Raw genomic sequence first — 21,108 nt, 5'->3', positions numbered from 1 at the left:
GCGAAAGATAAACAGTGGAAGGACCCGGGAGTCTCTCACCGCACGGAAATCTGCAGGACCTCTTCCTCACGGCGCCGACGCTTCTGACAAAACGCTAAAATGGCGGCGGCCGCAGCAGTAACTCTGGGTAGAAAGGGGGAGGTGAACCTACCACCGGTTGGCCGTTCAATAAAGTAAAAGGCAGGCGTTCCCGGAGATCCTCTTCCTGATTGCTTACCACGAACGCCAATTACCTGAGAGGCCGGGAAGAGGTGGAAACGTCAGTAACCCCCCGGAGCTTTTATGCGAAAGCCAATGAGCACCAACTTAGCGAAGCCGAAGCCACTGATTGGGCAAGAAGTCGGCGTGAGGGAGGAACTACAGACGTGGGCCTTGCCGGCGAGGTGCGGCCCGCCATTAGGCGGAGCGAGCGGAGGCTCCTGTATGGCAGTCTGTAGCTTCGTGGCGCCAACTTTTTAAGCTTTCACATTTCGCCCCTTCCACGTGCACATCCTGACAGCATTCCGTGCTCCATTTTGCCCTCCACTCCAAATTTCTCCCTCTGAACTCCCAAACGCCATCCTCTCCCCCTGCGAAGCCCACATGCTGAGACAATAGCTTACGCCTAGACGCCAGGTAAGAAAAACAGCGAAGGACCCCACACACCCACCACCCAACCTGAGAAGAACAACCTCCTTCGGCCACAATCCGCACTATAGCCCCGAGAGTCCCGCAGCTACTCTCAAATTAAAACCACTGTGAAGCGGTCAGCAGGTCCCGCTCCATCTACACTGTAATGGCCCAGATGTGTAGCACCGCCCAGGAGGCAGAGGCACAGGCACGCTCACGCTCCCACTCCCGCTCCCGCTCCCTCTAAGCAGCAGCCTCCCAGGACCCAGGCTGAAACTTCTGTGACCGTGAACACTGAACAGACCCCCGCCTTCACCCCGCCCTGTCCCTGAGAAAAAACGGGAGCAAAGTGTTTGTTTGTTTCATTTTTATTGGGCGCCATCAACCAGAGCTGTAGGTTTAAGCCCCTTGAATCGACCGTAGAGGGAAGAGCTTTGTCACAATCAGCTGTAAGCAAATACAATCAAAACATTCTTCACAGGGTCCAGCTCCCTCATTTTTTCTCACCCTTTGGCTGCTTTACATAATCCCATATCCATTTTGCAAGCAGCTTTAGTCACGACCCTTTGCAAAGCAGCTTTTGAAGGAGTTAAATGGGAAATTGGGGGTGCAAGGGCTGGATGAAGGAACTTAAAAAACGCACAGAACAGGCTAAAAGCAGTGCATTGTTTATGAGGACAGGGATCATAAGAAATGGAAATGACATAAATAGTACATACACCACCCAAAGCAGCCACAAAAGAAAAAAAAAAAGTTTTGTAAAGCAGAAGATGGAATACTGGAAAAGAGTGGATTTTTAAACCCAACATGATTAAAGAGTCCAATAGCTAAAAAAAAAAACTAAGAAACTAATCAAGAGCCTATTCGCTATTAAAAAAAAAAAAAAGGTCAACATTGGACATTTATATAGGCACTAGTTTTGTTCCATTTCTCTGTAAATCCTGATGCACCTGAGACGGAGTAAAGGCCACAGGACCGGTAATGAAGAAAACCAATTGTTAGTCTTCTGCATATGCCCTTCCAAAGGGGGCCAATGTTAAGAGTACCACAACTCAATCTGCAGCAGAAAACACATATGGAATGGAAATCCACTCATCTCCTTTCAGTTTGATCTTGCAGATTTTTTGTGTCCCAACAGCCCTGGAAATAAAACTTTCTTCCAAACTACCATACCATGAAAAGAAAATATCTACAGGTCTAAAGGGGAAGAGACTGGAAATATAATCTCAGGATCACAATTCATACCAGTGTACAGACATCAAGACTATTGACCTTTGCCTTTCACCCCCCGAAATCTAATTACTTGATTTCCCTTCTGAAAATCTGTGTGTATATGTAATTTTTCAAGTCATCCAACTAAATGAACATTTAAATTATTCCCCTGCTTTTTAAAATCAATCACAATTGAAAGGAAAAAAACCCTCTTCTCCATGTACTAATACCCTACTCAATCTGGTTACTGCTGGAATCTCCCAATCTGTTTGAATGAATTTAGAGGTAATTTCTTGATAACCAAAAAAGAGAGAAGTGACTGGGTTTTTCAGTCAGTATCAGGTTAAGATCTTGGACAGAGATGGTGTACAGCAGTGGTAGAGCCCTTGCCTAGCATGTACAAGGCCCTAAATTCAATCCCCAACACTGCAAAGGGAAAAAAAGGAATTAAGCCAGAAGGAGCCAATGCTGTTTATGATCACCACTATGACAAATGCAGTGAAATGAAGCTTTAGGCAGAGGTTTGTAGCTCAGAGTGTTCATTTAACCAAATGTATGTTACTGAGAATAAAAGAACTTAAAAAAAGTTCTAAAACAAAAAAAAAACAAGACATCTGATTCAAATCCTCTTACTCATCACCCCACATCCAGAGGATGATACTGAATGGAATGTTTTAAAAGCACACATCTTGTCTGCGCTGTATATGTATCTCAGGGTAGAGTGGTTGCCTAGCAAGGCTCTGGGTTTAATTCCCCAGCACCACAAAAACAAAAAATATCTTAAACCACCTTTTTTCTGGAACATTGTAGGTACCACTGCTGTATTCCCAAGTACTGGGAATAAAGACATGCCACTGTGCCCAGTGATTCTTCATTTGCTGAGCAGGCTACCAAGTTCCTAAAGAGGGAAAGTGACTTATCCAATGTCATCCAAAAAGTGGACATTTTTGTAAGAGCCAAGAATAAACATGTATTCTGGCTGCAAATCTTCAGCAAAAGGAGCAGTATTACATGCATGTAACTGAGAGATGGGGCATCCCAGACAAACCCAAACTTAAAGGTAAAATACTGGTGTCAGTGAAAACTACTTAGATGTGACTAAATAATCTGAATTAGTTTCACACCCTTAAAGATGAAAAATACATATATATACACATATATATATTTATTTATTCATACTTCTAACCAGTAACTCCGGCTCCTGGTCCAGAAATGAGTTAAAAAAATCTAAGGGCCAAGTTAAGTCAGTATTCTTCCCTGTAGAAGAAATGGGCCAGTACAGGATGTCACTTTGCCATTTGAGTCACTCTGCCAGCTCTGATTCATGTTTTTAAAAGATGAGAGGGGAAAAAGAGAGAGACAGAACAAGCAAGAAAGCTGTATTAATTTTTTAGACGTCATTGTCAATGTTTTTAAAAGATGAGAAACAGTGAAACTATATTCATTTCTGAAAAACAAAACTAAAAGGTTTTTCATTAAAAAAAAAAAAAAGTATTCTCTATGGATGGTCATAGGGAACTACCAGTGCAAGCATCTGAAATCTCTAGTCCCACTCCAGCTATACCCTCTTAGCCTTCCATAAGTCCTTCCCCTTGTACAGTAACCTTTCTTTTCCAAATTCACAGTTAGGTGATCCTACAACAGAGGACAATGTTGCCAGAGACTAGAGGTGGCTCATAGCCTCAAAATTACTCCTATGTACAGTGCAATGAAAAACTCACTAAACTCACATCTATATCCAGAGTTCTCTGCTCAGCTGAGTGCTCCATTAGGCCATCCCAAGCTTCCCAGAAATGTTCTAACTCCTCATTTCTATAAGACGGCTAACATTCAATGAGAAGTGACTATGAGATGTTTTCATTTGACCCTCCCAACACTAGCATAGCATAATGATAACAAGCAAAGCCCAGGATGGTTCAAATGGCTGCTTCAATTCCTTGATCACCACTTTGTCAGCCATGTGATCTTTTTTCTTGACACTGCTGGGGATCAAAAATTTCCTCACTTATTAAACAGATTTAGAAATAATCTAATGCATTTTGGTGTCTATGAAAACTATTGTACTGCTTGGAACTACAGTAAATGTTGGATGACAAAACCCACACAGTTTCTGACATGTCCAATATCATACAGCTAAGAAGTCAAGTCAGGATTCAAATTTAAGAAACCTGAGACAACAGCCTTACTCTCTCAGTAACAAGTCAGTTTTCAAATTAAATCCCATCTCTAAAAAGTATTCTCTAACTACTGGCCTGACACATCCTTTCCTTCCTAACCAATCACACTTCTTGCAAAATAACTAGCTAGCTCGTTGTGGTAGGTTCTGCCTTCCAGAATGTTAATTTCTCTAGGTCAGCCACACAACTTCAGCTACCCCAGCACTGCATTTCAAAGCACTACATATATTTCAAATGATTCACCACTACTTAAAACTTTTTAAAGAATTTCTTGGCTTGGCAGAGTGGTTCAAATGATACCAGCTCTAAATTCAATCCCCAGTACCACCAAAAAAGAAAATTTAAAAAAACTGTTTTTTCTGTAGTAGTCTAAACTCCCACTTATTAAGGTATCTATATAATTTAGGTACCTTAATAAGTGAGAGTCTTATCCTATTGCATAGCACACTAGTCCATAAATCTACTAAATATTTTCATTGTGACTTCACCCATCTGGTATAGTCCACTTGTTTGCTTGACAGGACAAAAAACGTGGAGAATCAACAGACTATGCAAGGATTTTGGCACACCTTAACTGGTGGTTATGACTAAAATAGTAGCATACCTATAGAGGCTGGCCCCTCAGTCATAGCCCTATTACCTCCACTGCAAGAGATGGAGCCCCAGGCCTACACTACAAAATTTAAGACAAGATCCAAGCCTCCAAAGAGAGTAGGTTGACAAGACTAGACACCTCTACGTGGTCTACTTCCAGGAATAAACAAATGAAAACTTTTCCAATGATGGACAAATTGTGGAGGTTGATAGATTTAAAAGCTGAATAATCCAAAGATACATTGAGAGCTCATTTTCCCAAAAAATATTAAATGTCTGTCCTCCCATCCACTAAAACCAACTTTTCTTAAAGTTATGGATCTCGGCAATCCGAAATCTACAAAAAGCAAAGTATGAGTGGGTTATAATATTAACACAGATGGTGTAATTTAAATAAAAAAGGGTACATTTTTAAAACAATCTGCAAAGGAATGAAAATGACAAATGATTTAAGCTTTGTAGCTCCTTCTGGCATGCCTGAGGGCTGAGGCAGCAAGGGCACCAGCACCTAAAGATGACAGGCAGTTAAGAGGCCAGGTCACTCTGAAGAATCCCAGCTGTAACAAAGAACATCAACATTTGCCAAGAGCACATTAAGCTCTTTTTTGCAGGAACCATGGAATTGGGACAGTGGCAGAACCCTGACTGGAGAGAAAAGATGACAACAGAAAGCCACATTGACAAACATTGCAAGTATACAAGGCCACAATCATAGCCCTACAACCAACCCTCAATTTTCCAGGGCAATAATCAAAGCTGAGCTCTTCAACTTAGCCCTCAAATCATTCTACCATCAGATAGAAAATTAACAAGAAACCTATCAAACACCTCTTCCCATTCTTTCCCAGTCCTGCAAAGAAATGAAAAGGAGCAGCAAGCACTTGAAGGCAAGGCAATGAGCAGAAAAAGAAGCAAAGAAAGGAGCTATGGCCCCAACTCCCTGAGATAACCCCACTTAGCATCCACAAGAACTTGTGGTTATAAGGCCATGGTTTTACACGATAAGCAGAAGGAAGAGGACATCCAGAGCAAGCTACTCTGTCATGGGCAGGTTCACATGAAACCAACGAAGGAGGCAGGCACCCTCTACACACACGCATACACACACACACACACACGCATACACACACACACACGCATACACACACACACCCTGCCCCAAGTCATCTTGCTCCATCAGGCTCCCAAATCAAGTCTCTAAGGCACTCTTCCTAAAGGAGCATCAGTAGGTTTTCTGGTTATTACCCCACTCTACCAGTCTTCTTTCATTCACCCATCATTAAGTCCAAGCCTCCATCTTGTCCTTGGCAGGAACTGCCATATTTTTTCCACAAGTCTTAACACTCAGTTCTGGAACAAAAGCATAAAGAATCCTCAATTCTTCATCCAATTCCAGCATCCCTACTTGATTTTTACACCCCACCCCCTACCCTTTGTCATGACACCTTCAAATATAAACCCAGCCCAGAAGACATCTGAAAACCGTAACAGATGGGGACAGGGAAAGGAGGCTCAGGTGCTGTGATGGCAGAGGTTGGCAGGACACAGGAAGGATGATCCATGGTGAAGTGAAGTTCAACAGGCGAAGTATCAGGACTATGGCCAGAATGCTCCATACCTGATTCAAATTTTCCTTGCCCCTTTCTTCAACCACAGGGCAGTACCAAACAGTGACATAACATCCACCCAACTATGTTCCTTTTGCAGGTCCCAACCCCAGGACCCACTTGAGCCCCTTGCCTGAAGGATCCACTAGCCTTATCAATGCCACAGCAGCCCATTCACCACTTCTTATTTGAGAAAAGCCATAACCCCAGTCAGAACCACCCTCCTGGAGCACAAGTTTTGTCTAAACAGGAGAAAAAACAGGGAAAATAGTCAAACATAAGCAGAGGAAAATGGGCATTAATTACTACATTTTGGTGTGACCAATTCAAGGCTGAGAAAGTCCAACCATTTGGTCTGGACTCTCCAATCCCAAAGATGGCATGCTAGTAGGACGCAGATGAGCTAAAACCCACTTGGCATATGGGAAATCATTCTAATTTCCACATTCAAATTTCTTTCCACACCCACCCTGGGTTCTTAGGCTGCCTTCCCTCAGCTTTCATGTCTTCCTGGATGTCAAACTGGCTCCTCTGACACTCAGTGCAATCAAGACAATGACAACCAGGTTTCCAAACTGCAAATTGCCCCAAGTTTTATTTGTAGTCCATACAAAAGAGAAAAAAAATTAAGGTTTTCTAACACCACCTACTTGGGGAGATGGGGAATTGGGACTGTGCCACTCACCATCAGTTAGAACATCAGTGGTGAGCAGGGATTTAGACACATACCAACTAACTGTCCCAACAGGATTTCAGTCTCAACAGTCTACAGAGGGGCAGTCAAGGCCCCCTGGGCTGCTGGCACAGCTTGGTGCATAGGAAATGGATAAGATAACCCTTTCCTGGCCTCCCTCACATCTAAAAAGAAAAAGACGCCGCCGACCTCAGCTGCAGGTTGCTTCCCCATCCAGACGACCTTAAATATCGCGCACAAAAATAAAAGGGAGCCAGGAAAAATAAAAACAAAAGAAATTCCCATTCTGGGGAGATGGGAGTCAGGGTAAAGGGGAAACCGCAGATCTATTGCCAGTAGCAAGATGTGCTGCTGAGGCGAAGGAACAAAGTAGGTTACTGCCAAACACTCAAATGGTTTGTCTCCTGGGGAAGGCCCACAAGGTAGAGGGAGGGGATGAAAAACTGCAACCAGCAGAGGTATGGGCCAGAGTGGTTATAACCTGGGTCTGCACCCTACCTACCTCTACTCTCTCTCTCCCTCCCTCCCTCCCCATGGTGCCCCATCCCCAGGATGGCCCTACATGCGGCGCTGGTAGCCAGAGTGCATCTGAGCTGCCCGCAGGTAATCATTATAGGAGCCCGAATAGCGTGCGTAATCGGAATGGGCATCGGGCAGGCGACGGTAATCCAGCGAGGACTTTGTCGGCGAGCGGCGGAACGAAAGCTGCGACTCTGATAAACGGCGGTAATCAGAGAGCTCGGCTAAACGCCGGTCGGAACCATACCTAGTCGAGAGAAGAAGACAGTTGGTGAATGAGACAATTGAGGGGAGAGCTCCAGATGGGCATGGGGGAGATGCCAATGGGGATAGGGAGGGTGTGATCAGATTGGTTTCCTTTTGTCAGAAGACTCATAGTCTTATCCAGGCCACAATATTGAGCCTGGTTTCAACTCAGTGGGAAACCAAGCCCTCCTCCACTGAAGCCCTCCCTTCCAAACTGGCCACTGTGAATTTTGGTCTACATTCCCAAACCACAAACAAACTACCCCACCCCTGGGCCCCGCACAAAAACAACTTGGTTGTTTATCAACAGAACGGCGGACGAAAGCAAGGTCCTCAACTTCCCAGAGTGGACGCACCTCCTAAACTTGCCCATAGACAGTTGGTGCCAAAGGGACTCTTTCACACCCACTCCACCAAAGCCAGGACAACCAAGTAACAGGCTTAAGTATCCTTCAGACAGTGGAAAAGGGTACCAGCCACAAAGTCCTGCAGGCAGTGGCTCCAATGGCACTTGGGCTAGCCTAGATTGGTGACACCTTTCCTAGCCTGAATAGTTGATACCAGTCCAGGCGGAGCACTACGCTCCACCTGAACACTGGTGGAAAGTTTACAGACACCAAACCCCTCAAGCCTCTGGACATCCCACAGGAGTAAAGAAGACCAAGGGAGGGGCCGGTGGCTCCAGTTTCCCTCCCATGCCAACCTTAGCCCCTTGCCCTAAGCCCCAGCTGGGGGCACAGGCGGAGGGGCATACAGTACCTTTTCGACATGGCGACAGCCTTTTTGTAGGGATCGTCGTAGCTGGCCCGGGGTGGGGAGAGGCGGGTACGCTCATAGGGCGGCGGGGTGCTGTTGGCGTTGGCAACGGCCCCCTGGGACATGGACAGGTAGGCTGCAGACGGCTGACCTGCCCCATCGTAGGCATTGCCAGGCTGGCCACGGTACGAGGCAGCGGCCTGGGGATGCTGCTGGGCAGCATAGGAAGCAGCCAATGAGGCTGATGACTGAGTGCGGTAAGGAGCTGCCAGCGTGGCAGAAGGCTGGGCCCCGTAGGCAGCTGCAGCACCATAGGAGCCAGTGGCAGCAGCAGCCGACTGAGCCCCATAGGAGCCTGACAGGCCCATTGATGCTTGGGCCCCGTAACTATTCAGCTGGGTCTGAACAACCGGCTGGGCCCCATAGGAGCCAGCCATTGGAGTAGTGGCTTGTGCAGCATACGCAGCTGGCTGGCTGGCATAGGCAGCAGCTGTAGCTGGCTGTGCCACATAAGCAGCAGGCTGGGAAGAGTAGGAAGCAGCCTGTTGTGCAGCATATGGGGCAGACTGGGCATTGTAAGAGGCCGAGGGCTGGGCATTATAAGAAGCTGCCTGGGCTCCATAAGCTAATGAGGAGGCTGCAGACTGGGCCCCATAGGAGGCTGCCTGAGCCCCATAGGAACCTAGGGAAGAAGCTGCTCCCTGGGTGTTGTAGGAGGAAGCAGCTGCACGAACCCCGTAGGAAGAGGCAGCTTGGGCGCCATAAGAGGATGGCTGGTTACCATAGGAGGCAAGGGACGAGCCCTGGGCCCCATAGGAGTTAAGAGAAGAAGCTGCAGCTGCCTGACCCCCATAGGAGGAGAGGGCCGAGGCCGAGGGCTGGGCTCCACCATATGGGCCAAGCGAGGAAGCTGCAGCTGACTGGGAACTAGGGCTAGCCAGCTGGCCCCTATACGGGGCTCCAAGGGAGACGGAGGGCTGAGCGCGGTAAGAAGCTGCCTGGGCTGTCATGGGCTGAGTCCGATAACCAACACCCAAAGAGGCAGAAGGCTGGGCTCTGTAGGCAGCTCCCAGTGACACTGAGGGCTGGGCCCGGTAGGTGGCTGGCTGGGCCGTTAGAGGAGCCACGTAAGAGGCTCGGGGAGGTGAACGGCGCAGGGGGCTGCGGTCGCGACCAAAGAAGGGTGGTGTGGGTTGACGGGCTTGCCCATCAAAGCCACCAGTGCTGTTGCCAAAAGCCTGCTGGTAGTCGAAGGTGGCAGAGAAGCCACCAGTTCCAGGGAATGCTGTATCCCCAGCCCCTGGTTTCTTGGTCTTGTCCCCAGACTGGATAGCCAGGCCAGGCCCTTTCTTCTGACCCTTGGTTGAGAGTTCCACGTTGATGCGCTTGCCCTTCACTTCTTTGCCGTTGAGCTGCGCGATGGCGGCTTTGGCATCTGCTTCCTTCTCCATGTGAACAAACGCGTAGTCTGATAAAGCAGCAGACAGAGGGTTAGCAATTAGGGGGGCAGGACATGCTACCTGATGGGTCCCAATTTGGACACACAACAGCACCCAGCTGTTGCCAGCTACCTCCAGGCCTCCAAACCCTCCTCTCTGGGAGTATGTCATAAAATGTGGCTCCCATAACAAAAGTTTCTAACTGTCCCAAACAGTTGCCTCTGACTATGGCCTTCTCCCCATTCTCTCTTTTCCCATGCCACCTCACCCAACTCCTTGGTGAGAAAAGAAAGAGCAAAGATGAACTGCAATGCAGAATAAAAATCTTCAGTCCCTGTAAGTATGAACCAGCAGACAAAATGCAGAAAGGGTTCCTGGATCACTCAATTATTCCATGATCTCAACCCAAGCTCACCAAATACTGGTTACTTTGAGGCTTAGTACTTAAATGCTGGAAATAACCACTCACATTTTGGCATGATCCACCTCTCAACTTAGGTCCAATTAAGGCAAGAGAGCCAGACTGTAACAAGCAAACAGTTCACAAAATTCCTCCAATGTGATCGTCCCCCTTTCACATTAATTTCCAGTTTTCAAAGCACTTTCATGCCCAGGATCTCTTTTGGGCCTTACAACAATCCTGTGAGGTAGCAGGACAAAGGACCATAATCTTCGCTTTATAGGTGGCCAAATATGCTTTAAGTTTCTATGTAGCTTGCTCTAAATCTGTGTATTAACACCAAGACCAGAGCCTTCACTAGCTTTTCCATGCCCCTTTGCTTTGCCAACCTATCCTTGAGAAATCCATGCATGAAGGAGGACTGTGTAGCATGACAAAAAAAAGCACTTATACTAGACCCTATGTACAGAGTACACTGTAAAACCTGGTTTCTCAGCTACAAGGCAAGAAGCTGAAAATCCTGCAGCTAGCAGGTTGTCCCTGAGTTCTCATTCAAGACTTGAATGAGTTGTGCTGGGAGAGGATCTAAGGATGTTGATCTCAAAGCTCTACTCATCTACCACACAAGAGAAAACTTTGCAAGGGGGAAGAATAAGAAGAAAATGTTGACGTCAATACTCATAAACCACAATGGTACAAGCAAGATCTAAAGAACAATGATAGGAACCTGTCCCCCAAGAAATACTGCCCTGCACTTAACCCCACTTTGAACCTGTGGCTCCTTTAAAGGAGGAATCATGGGCCAGGATTCAATGTCTGTTCCATCAGTTTAAAAAAGGAAGATTGAGGAGGGACTCAAGCAACAGCATGCCTGCTTTGTACATACAAAGCCCTGAGTTCAAAACCCAGTTCCACAAAAAAAGAAGAAAAGAAAAGCTATCTGTATGAAATTACGAAAGTTGTTTTCCAAAATAAGAAATCCATTCAGTGGCCTTTAAACAAGTCTCTTATTTTAGAAACTTTCATTTCAGGATGCCCTTACTAACTGCTCCTATAAAACAAGTTATATCCCTGGATTTGAGGACAATGCCACCAACTTCATAATAACCAATAGGCAGAAGTCAAGTCAACAGGCAGAATCATAAAGAATCCCAGGCTAGGAACTAGATATTCAAGTTATCACTGACTTATTACAAGACCTTAAAAAACTTGCCATTTATTTCCCCATTTGACAAACCTACTCGACGAACCTCAAAGTTAGTAAGTTCAAGTGAGAAGACAGAAGTGCCTAGTGAAGTATGAACAGCTATAGAACGATAAGGAATTATGATGATTCTTTAATCCTAAGAATAACTAGAAGTTCAATGCCACCTGCACACATAAACTCTGAGCTGCTAGATGGTAAAAGAACATAATGGCTTACCACAACTCCCAGTCCTCAACACCCCCAGGGCCAAAACCAGATTCCTTATCTACCAACTATGAAAGATTCCTTTCCGCCTAGCCATAGGGTACTAGAATTGTCACCTGATCACTCATCTCTACTTTGGGTAGTTAGCTAAAAATAGCAACTGGTGGTCTAGGATCTCTTTAAAAACAGACGCTGAACTGATCCTCAGCAAAGACAAAACAATATGAAGAACACAAGCAGAAAGGCCCACTGGAAGTGAAGGGAAAGGAGGAAGATTTGCTGGAGCTTGAAAGGGACAATCTCCAAACACTATGAGGAATTAAGGAACCATACTACGTTCCTGATCATTCTGTCCACAAATTCCTAAGAGCTAGTAAAAACACCCAAGCCAGGCGCCAGTGGCCCACACCTGTAATCCAAGCTATTCAGGAGATCAGGGCTGCAGCTCAAAGCCAGACTGGGCAAATAAACAGGGAGAAGGTAGCTCAAAAATACCTAACACACACACACACACAAAAGAAAGGGCTGGTGGAGTAGCTCAAGCTGTAGGCCCTGAGTTCAAGCCTCAGTACAGTTAAAAAAAATATTTTTTTTCAATGGATTTCCAAAAGCAACTGGATATCACATTACTTATTCCCTACTGTGTTTAGGGTTTTTGTTTTGTTTTTTAAATCAAGAGACCAAGTGATCTGTAATCCCACCACTGGGGAGGCAGAGGCAAAAAGATTACAGGTTTGAGGCAAACCTGGTACATAGCAAGTTCAAGGCCAGTCTAGGCTACACAGCAAGACCTGTCTCAAAAAAAAGACCAAAGAGTGAAATATGAAAATTGAGATTTCAGGCCTGGGAACTTAGCTCAGTGGTAAAGAGCACATTTAGCATGCACAAGGACCTAAGTTCAATTCCCAGCACCACCAAAAAAGAAAAGAGAAAATTCAGATGGACAACTCAACTAACAGCCCTGAAGAACTGTATAACTGATACGATTATAGTAAAATTTTATCAGGAAGTTTCTAATTTTCATACTGTGAGTAGGCTGTCCAGCTAACTCAATTGCATCACATCTATCTAAGCCCCATCAAAGATAGCAATCAAACTCAGACCTACCCCTGCAAATATGCTCAGAATATCAGCTACTCCTAGGACAATGAAGAACCAGAGATCTGAAAACTCCAGGGGCCACTTATACAGAAAGCTAGTTCAAGTAAACCTCTGAAGGAATTGCATTAAGACTACAAGTAATATTTTGCAGAGACCTCCCAACAGTCTGATGGCATCACAATTCCTCTAGTACCAAAGTTAAGAAAATCTAGGAAAAGAGTTGCCCATTCTAAGACTAAAAAGCTTTCATTAAAACTACAGAACTCTGTATAGAAAGAATGAAAAAAAGAAATTTTCCCCTTCTGGCTTTCAGACCTCCCTTGAAGTCTCTTAAGTGATTCCTGAAGCTTGTCATCTTTGAACATCCAATAGGATGTAACTGTAGAGTGGTTATCAGTGTTGCTATGCAAATTTTTGCTCTACAAATTACATCTGAGCTCCTGGAGCAACCAACTATGTTGCTTCCTCCCCCTCCCCGCCCCCTGTGAAATAAAACAGAGCTGGGTGTCCTGTGCAATACTAAGCTTCTGTGCTGCTCAAAAACCTGAGGGCCAACACCAGGAGACTTAATCAAATGCCCATTCTCCATCCAAGAAATAAATCTCATCCACTACATCCCCACCTTTAAAACTTCACTTTTAGCCCAAAGAGATAAAGGCATCAGTACAGAATAAGATGCTCAAATCTTCCTTCCTCAAAGTCTGTTCAAAGTACATCAGAAACTGTTACATACCAGCGTAACTACAAATAACAGTTGAACACCCCTCCCTGAGGAAGTCAATGCATTTCTGCTAATGTTTGTTTACAAAAGGACAAAAGGCACAAAACTTTCTCTCAGAGAGCCACTCCTTCTAAAATTCATGTAAAGTTATTATTGCACACTTCACCCCTGCTGCTACTTGGTGCCAGTCCCAAGCAAACTCAGCCTAATTTTTGGTTTTCTCTACCACCTAACAATAAGTTTCTTTGACCATGAGTTCCATGAAGACTGTTCTCTGAGTACTGGATTATAGACTCCCAATCTAGTAGTCTCCCTGTCTAAAATCACAGAAAACCTGATAGGTCTTTTAAACACAAAACTCTCAGAGACTCATACCCCATCCATTTGCTGCTGGTCAAGTACCCAGTCTGAGACCCTTCCAATTCTTTTACTCTAAACAAAAGCAAAAATCCATACAACATACAGCCTGTCTCAGAACACCCTGCAGGAAAGCCTGATTTTTGCTAGTCATGAACCTGAGTTGAGGAAAATAGAATGCAGTATTAATGCAGAACAAAAACTTGTTCCTAATAATGGACACTATGACTTTCCCCACTTACACAAAGGACAAGGAATGGCCTAAAAGATGTGCCTACACATGGCACCAAAGTATCTTTGGTGAGAATGAACAAGCACCTGCATCCACATTTATTTCCTAACCTCAAGACTTCTCACACAGGGTATAAGAGGCATGAATCCAACACCGCGGGTAGGACATCAGATACTCCCAAGATGCATTCTTGAAAAGTAACAGGGCAAAGTTAGTTCTGATCTGTTCCCAAGTGGAACAGAGACTGGCCACATACTCAAGGGCTGTCCCATCAAATCTCACCAACATAAAAGAGTATGAGCTTAGAGATTAAGAACCCAGATTATGGTGAAAGAAAAAAAAAAGGGTCAACTTGGTCCCAAAAGTCAAAGCCTAAATTATGATGACACATTTTCTCAAAGAAAAGGCAAGTTAGGGATCTACTCTGAGAATTAAGACTACTCCAACAATGACGAGTTCTGAGTAAGTAATGTTTACCCAATGTTTAAGGAAGGCTTCTCGCATACTCCTCCCAACATCTCCCTCAGGCAAAGTATGCCTCCTTGCAAAATCACCAAGCTTAAAAAAAGAATACTACTGCTCTGGGGCACCGGTTGGCAAACAAAGGCTACAAAAAAAGGCCCTTCGTAAAACAAGCCTCCTTCCACATGCAAAAGATCGGGGTTTCCAGTTGATGGATGTAAAAAAAAAAAATCAAACCCCAAGGAAAAATCCCAGGCTTAGAGAACTGGAAAGCACAAGAGCTGCCACGTCTAACCTCCCAAATACTGAAAGGCCACAGTGGTTCAGAGAGGACCCCTCCTGTACCCATGTACGGTCCCATGCCAGGCACTCCTAAATGATCCCAGCCCAAGAAACGTCCAAGGGCCCCGTTACCTTCCGCTTGGGAGCACTCATCGGCAGGGAACACGAGGGCGGCCTTGGGGCGTCAGCCCCCACCTTTTCCCTCTTCCCTTGCTCTGACCGACGTCTGAAGAAGAAGTGGGGAAGTGGCGACATCTTCCCCGCTCCATGATCCGGCTTGTGGCCGTCACTTCCCAATTTCCGCTCGGTGCCAGGCCCAGGAGACCAGGAGAAGGCGCGCCCCCAGTACACGCAAGTCTGGCGCGTCCCCGGCCCCGTGGCCCGGCTGGCAGAGGCCGCCGCACCCACCCAGAGCCGCTTCCTCCCACTTGGAGAACGGTGCCTGGGCCGCAGGGGAGGAGGGTGGCTCTACCCAACGCGCCCAGCACCTCCGGCCTCGCTCCCGCGCACTTCCCCGCCTCCCCAACCGCGCAGTGGCCGACCCCCCCCGTAAGGGGCGTGGCTAACAGGCTGAGTGCCCCCCCAAGCGCGCCCGCGCCCCCGCCCCCGAGCGCGCCCCCGCCCCCGAGCGCGCCCCCGCCCCGAGCGCGTCCCCGCGTTACCTTTCACCACGTCACACTCGATGACGCGTCCGCGGCGCTCAAAGAGACTGCGCAATTCCTGGCTCGTGCATGCGGCCGACACATTGCCCACGAAAATCTTCCAAGTATTCAGGGGCCGTGGGCGCGACATCTCCACCACGAGCGCGCGCCCCGGCCGCAGCTCGTGGCCGTGCAGGGCCTCGATGGCGCGCAGCGCGCCTGCGTTCTCGCGCATGTGCACGAAGGCGAACTGTTTCATGACGGCGCAGCTCATGACCGTGCCGAAGGGCGCGAAGAGGGCTGCCAGCTCCTCCGGCGTCGTATCCGCCCCGTCGACGTTGCCCACGAATATCTTCATTTTGCCGCCGCGGTCGCCTTCCCGGAGAGCCGGGACCTCTCCTCCAGAGACAGGCGAGACGTCCGACCGACCGGCAGTCCTCCCCAGGAATGGCTGGCGAGAGAGAACCCCGCCGCGCAGGCGCTCTGACCCAGCCAATCAGAGTCCGCATCCTGCGCTCGCAGTAGCCAATCAGAGTAAGCCAAGAGAAGATGCACTCGGGCGCAACCAATCCCAGAGGGTCTGGAGCCCGCTCGTTAGCGGAGGGGGTGGGAGAAGGACAACCGCGCGCGACCAACCGCCACCGCGGAGGGGGGAGGGAAAGAAGGGTTGGAGAAGAGGGAGCGCGCGCGGACTGCGCCGGCCGCAGAGGCCTAGTCCAAGAGGCGGCCTCTGACCGGGGTGGGGCCGGGCGGGAGCCGCTGGCCCGAAGGAAAACTTTGTTCACTCGGAAGTCAGGGCTCCGCCCATTCTGGCAGGCTTGGCCCAACGCGAGCCTGATGGTGGCAGTGAGTGTTGGCGGGAAGGCCGGGCCTGGCGGGAGAAAGCAGGACCGACGCCTTCAGTCTGCAAATGGCCCCGCCTGCGCCCGGCGGCCCGAGGGGACCTGAGGGCCCTCTGCCCCCTAGAAGCCCTCTTGCCGTTAATTCATTTTTGCAAATACGTTCCTGGGTTGCCGAAGTCCTGGCTGGCACTGCAGACAGTGGAAAATAAAAGCGGGTCCCTGCGTGATGGGATTTCCAGTCAAGAACAAGGAAGACGACTCCACTGTGTGTTTGAGGTTTTCCACAATAAAAAAACAAAATAGAAAATTAAAACAGTGATCTTTGGAGAGGCCCAAGGTTGAGGCCTAAAACAATACAAGGAAGGCCGGGCAGGGGACTCAACGCCTGTGATCCTAGATACTTGGGAGGCAGGGCTGTAGGGCTGGTTCCAGGCAAGCCCAGAAAAACGGTAGTGAGACCCCATCTCAGCCAGCGGCTGGGCATGGTAGTCAACGGCCGTCGTCCGGCTGTGCAGGGAAGCACAAATCCCAGACTGGCCCCAGCATAGGTCGAGACCCTGTCTCAAAAAATAACCAACGCAAAAAGGGCTGGCAGAGTGGCTCAAGGGGTACAGCGCCTGCCTAGCAAGTGGGAGGTCCTGGGTTCAAGGCCCAGTACCACCAAAAACAAGCGTTTTAAACCAACAAATTTGGCTATGTAAATTAAAAGATTTGTGCATGACAGAAGACATCAAAAACAGTCAAGTGACAAACTCACATATTTCCCCGCACGTTCACTCAATATATGGTATTGAACACCTACCACGTAGACAGCACCGAGGATTTGGCGGCGGTGAAGAAAAAAAAATCCCAATCTTCTCGGAGCTTATAGCAGAGAGAGACAGACAGAGAGACAGACAGTAAGACATGCAGCATGTTGGGGGAGGGGGATGAAGATGAAGTAACCAAGGAACAAGCCATCTTCCAGGGAAGATCGCTGCAGCTGGACTATTAGGTCAAGAAGCCCTGGCTGGCTCAAGGAAGAGCAGACAGCCAGTGTTCCTGGAGAGCAGAAGTGGGGAGGGTTGTGTGGCCTGGAGGGTCACCGAAATGACTAAATGACTTTGGCTTTCTCTGAGTGAGGCTGGAGAAGAGAAGGGTGGATCTGACATGACTTGCTTTATACTTTAAATATTCTAGCTGCTTTTAAGATGGGCAAAACCAAGTGGAAAACAAATGTTTACTTAGAATAATTATTGCTACTGCAAAAATCCAGGAGAGGGGTGGTGATGATGTGCTGAGGGCTGACCATTAAGGAGAAATGGTCACCTTTGGATGTAGTTTTGTTAGAGCTATCATCACATGTGATTGTATTTTAGTTGTGAAAGATAACAGGGAACAAATGGAGGCAAGGAGTTTCCATTTACTGAGAGGAAGAAACACTGTGAGGCAGATTTTCCATGGAAGATCAGAAATTCAATTTAGAGATGGCTATGGTCTGAATGTTTGCATCCCCCAAAATTCCTAGGTTGAAATACAGTCAATAGAGAGATATTTTAAGAAATAAGGACTTTGAGCCTCGCACTGGTGACTTACACCTGTAATCCTTGCTACTTGGGAGGCTGAGGTTGGGAGGACCATGGGCAAATAGTTTGTGAGGTTCTGTTTCCAAAATAACCAGACCAAAAATGGACTGGAAGTATGGTTCAAGCGATAGAGTGCCTGCTTTGCAAGCATGAAGCCCTGAGTTCAAACCCCAGTCTCACCAAAAATAATAAGTGAGAAAATATATTACATAAAATTTAACCATTTTACTATTCAAGTGTACAATTCAATATTAAGTACATTTACATTCTTATGCAACCATGACTACAATCTATTTCCAGAACACTTTCACCTTCCATAGCTGAAATACTATATCCATCAAAAACTAGTTCCCCTTTCTCTCCTCTTCCCAGCTTCTAGAAACCACCATTTGATTTTCTTTATGAATTTGACTATTCTAGGCACTCTGTAAAAATGAATCATACAAATATTTGTCCTTTTGTGATTTGTTTACTTCACTTAGCACAATGTCTTCCAAGTTCATGTTGTAGCATGTGACAGGACTTCCTTTTTAGGACTGAATAATATTCCATTGCATGGATATACCACATTTTCTTTATCCATCCATCAGTGGACACTTGAGTTGTTTTCACTTTCTGACTGCTAGAGGTAATGCTGCTGAGACTATGGGTGTCCCCGCCTTCTCTTCTCTTGGATATGTCCCTAAGAGCAAAATTGCTGGATTCTTTTTTTTTCTTGGTGGGACTGGGGTTTGAACTCAGGGCCTTCACACTTGCAAAGCAGGTACTCTACCACTTAAGCCATATATCTAGACCCTTTTGTGTGTGTGTGAGAGACAAGTCTTAGTATGTAAGCTGGCCTCAAATTCAGGATCCTTCTGCTTCAGCCTCCCAAGTGCTGTATTACAAGTATGCACCACCATGCCTGGCATTTGTTTTTCAATCAAAAAATAACTTATATTCAGTGGCAATTTAGATATAGTGACTCCTCTTGGTATATAGTTCTTTGAGTTTTAATGAACAACTACAGTCAGTGACCTTCACTATGGTTCAGATATAGAATACTTCCATCACCCTAACACTCTCTTACCTCTGGCAAACGCTCATCTTACCCTTCCTATTTTTTTGGTACTGGCAGTTGAACTCAGGGCCTCATACTTGCTAGGCAGGCACTCTACAACTTGAGCCACTCCACCAGCTCCTTTTTTGTGTTGGGTATTTTCGAGATAGGGTCAAGAAAATTATTTGCCTGGGCTGACCTTGAACCAAGATCCTCCTGATCTCTGCCTCTTGAGTAGCTAAGATTAAGGGCCCAGTCCTTCAAAGGAAGGATTCATTTGGCTTATAATTTCGGTCATCAAGGCCGGGAGGGCACAGAGGAGCAGAAATGTTCAAATTAGGAAGCAGAGAAAAGGTTCATCTGGTTTCTTTGACTAGTCTTCCCTTTTCCAACATGTGGGATAAATGGAGTCACACAGTATACAATTTTTAGTCTAGTTTCTCTCATGTACATAGTACATCTGACACTCACATGCCTTGCCTGTGTATTTCACCCTTGTTTATCAATGATTACCGTGGTATGGATGTAACAGTTTGTTTTCTGTTCCCTGTTGAAGGGCATCTGTATTTTTTCCCAGTTTTTGGAGATTATGACTACAGTTTGCTCACAGGTTGTGCAAACAAGTTCCAATATCTCCTGGTAAATATCTACAAAGCACAAGGTCCTTTGGAACAGTAACAGATACTGCAAAGTATGGAGCAGTATGTAAGGCATTTAGTAAGAAGTTCAGTAAGTACAGCTACTATGAAAGTTTGCTACAAAATTATATTATGAATCAAATGAAAAGAATTTATCTATAGGGCTAGGGCTGTAGCTCAGTGGTAGAGTACATGCTTAGCGTGTACAAGGCCCTGGGTTCAAGCCCCAGCACCAACCAAAAACAATGAATTTGTGGCATTCGCACTAGAATTTTATTAAGCACATCCTATCTGCCATATATTCATTCTGCCAGAATTTTTTTTTTCAGTACTAGAGTTTGAAGTCAGGGCCTATACCTTGAGCCACTCCACCAGCCCTTTTTATGTGATGGGTATTTTCGAAATAGGGTCTCTTTATTTGCCCAGGGCTGGCTTCAAAATGCAATCCTCATGATCTCAGGTACCTGTGAGCTACAGGTACCTGGCTTCATTCAGAATTTTGATGTTCTGTATGTGTTTAAATTCAAAATAATCCTAGCTACTTAGGAAGATCTCAGTTCGAAACCAACCCAACTAAATAGTTCATGAGACCCTATCTAGAAAATGCCCAACATGAAGGACTGGCAGAGTGGATCAAGTGGTACAGCATCTGCCTAGCAAGCATGAGGCTCTGGGTTTAAACCCAGTACCACCAAAAAAGAAAAACAAAATTTAAATCATCTGTTTTTGCCATGCCTCATACCCAGTTTGACCTATTTCTGTGGTCCTTCCCCTTACCTACGGGTCAATGATTAAATGATGCTTTGAAACAAAAAGGGTGATTGTGCTGAAGAATAAGAATAGGCTCCTTGTCTCTCTAAAAACCCTTTGTTGTACTTTTGCACAAAGATCCAAAACTTCAGTAAAAAATGTATTTGGGAAAAAAAAGAAGAAATAAAAGCAAAAAAATGTATCTGGTATAATTATTTATACCATACCACTTTTCCAAAATCAGTCATAGCAACTTAAAATAGAAGGAATTTTTACAGTCATTAAAATATAAATTATATATCAAAGTCATTAAATGAAAAAAATGTGCTCACTACCAGGCTTAATATAGCTACTGAAGTTTCTCTAGCCTCTTTTCATTATCACTTCCCTAAGGAGACTTTATACATATTTATTTTATTATTTGTGTATTTTAATATATATTTATTTTCTAATCACCTTTACTCACATTGCCTCATGCTTGCTAGGAGGCACTGTACTAGTTGAGCCACACCCCAGCCCCTCCCACTCCATCTTTATACCACGGATATACTGTGTATCTTTATGTACTGTGGGCTTTTGGAAGGCCATAAAGCAGCAGAAGAACCAATTGTCACCCGTTAGAGTAATGTCCCTATTGAGAATGAATGAACTATTGTGATTGAAAGTTAAATTTTTCTCTGAGCTTCCCTGAAGCCTATTCAAAAAGGAAAACACTATCCAACATTATCCAACATTAAGATAGACAAAAATTTAAAAGAAATTCTGAGTTCTGTGTGGATTTTGAAGTTGTAAGAAGCACATTAATTTAATCCAA

At 45.9% G+C, this 21,108-nt stretch overlaps 1 protein-coding gene across 2 annotated transcripts; it reads right to left on the bottom strand.

The window, feature by feature from the left end:
* Window positions 1-151: 151 nt before the first annotated feature.
* Window positions 152-15,939, bottom strand: Rbm14 (RNA binding motif protein 14). Of its 2 annotated transcripts, XM_020164840.2 has the most exons (3): window positions 15,482-15,936; window positions 8,418-9,882; window positions 962-7,659 (listed from the first exon to the last, which is right to left on the bottom strand). In XM_020164840.2, exons 1-3 carry the CDS (start codon window positions 15,816-15,818, stop codon window positions 7,452-7,454), a joined length of 2,010 nt encoding a protein of 669 aa, XP_020020429.1. In that variant the 5' UTR covers window positions 15,819-15,936; the 3' UTR covers window positions 962-7,451. The 2 variants fall into 2 exon arrangements, with proteins under 2 accessions (XP_073905861.1, XP_020020429.1); XM_074049760.1 differs by lacking the exons at window positions 962-7,659; window positions 8,418-9,882 and adding an exon at window positions 152-233 and having other exon boundaries at window positions 15,482-15,939.
* Between the last annotated feature and the right edge of the window lie 5,169 nt (window positions 15,940-21,108).

The sequence above is a fragment of the Castor canadensis genome, chromosome 1 (assembly GCF_047511655.1).
Source record: "Castor canadensis chromosome 1, mCasCan1.hap1v2, whole genome shotgun sequence".
Taxonomy (NCBI): Eukaryota; Metazoa; Chordata; class Mammalia; order Rodentia; family Castoridae; genus Castor; species Castor canadensis.
Note: the sequence above shows the minus strand (reverse complement) of the source record. Positions and strands in the feature narration are given on the sequence as shown.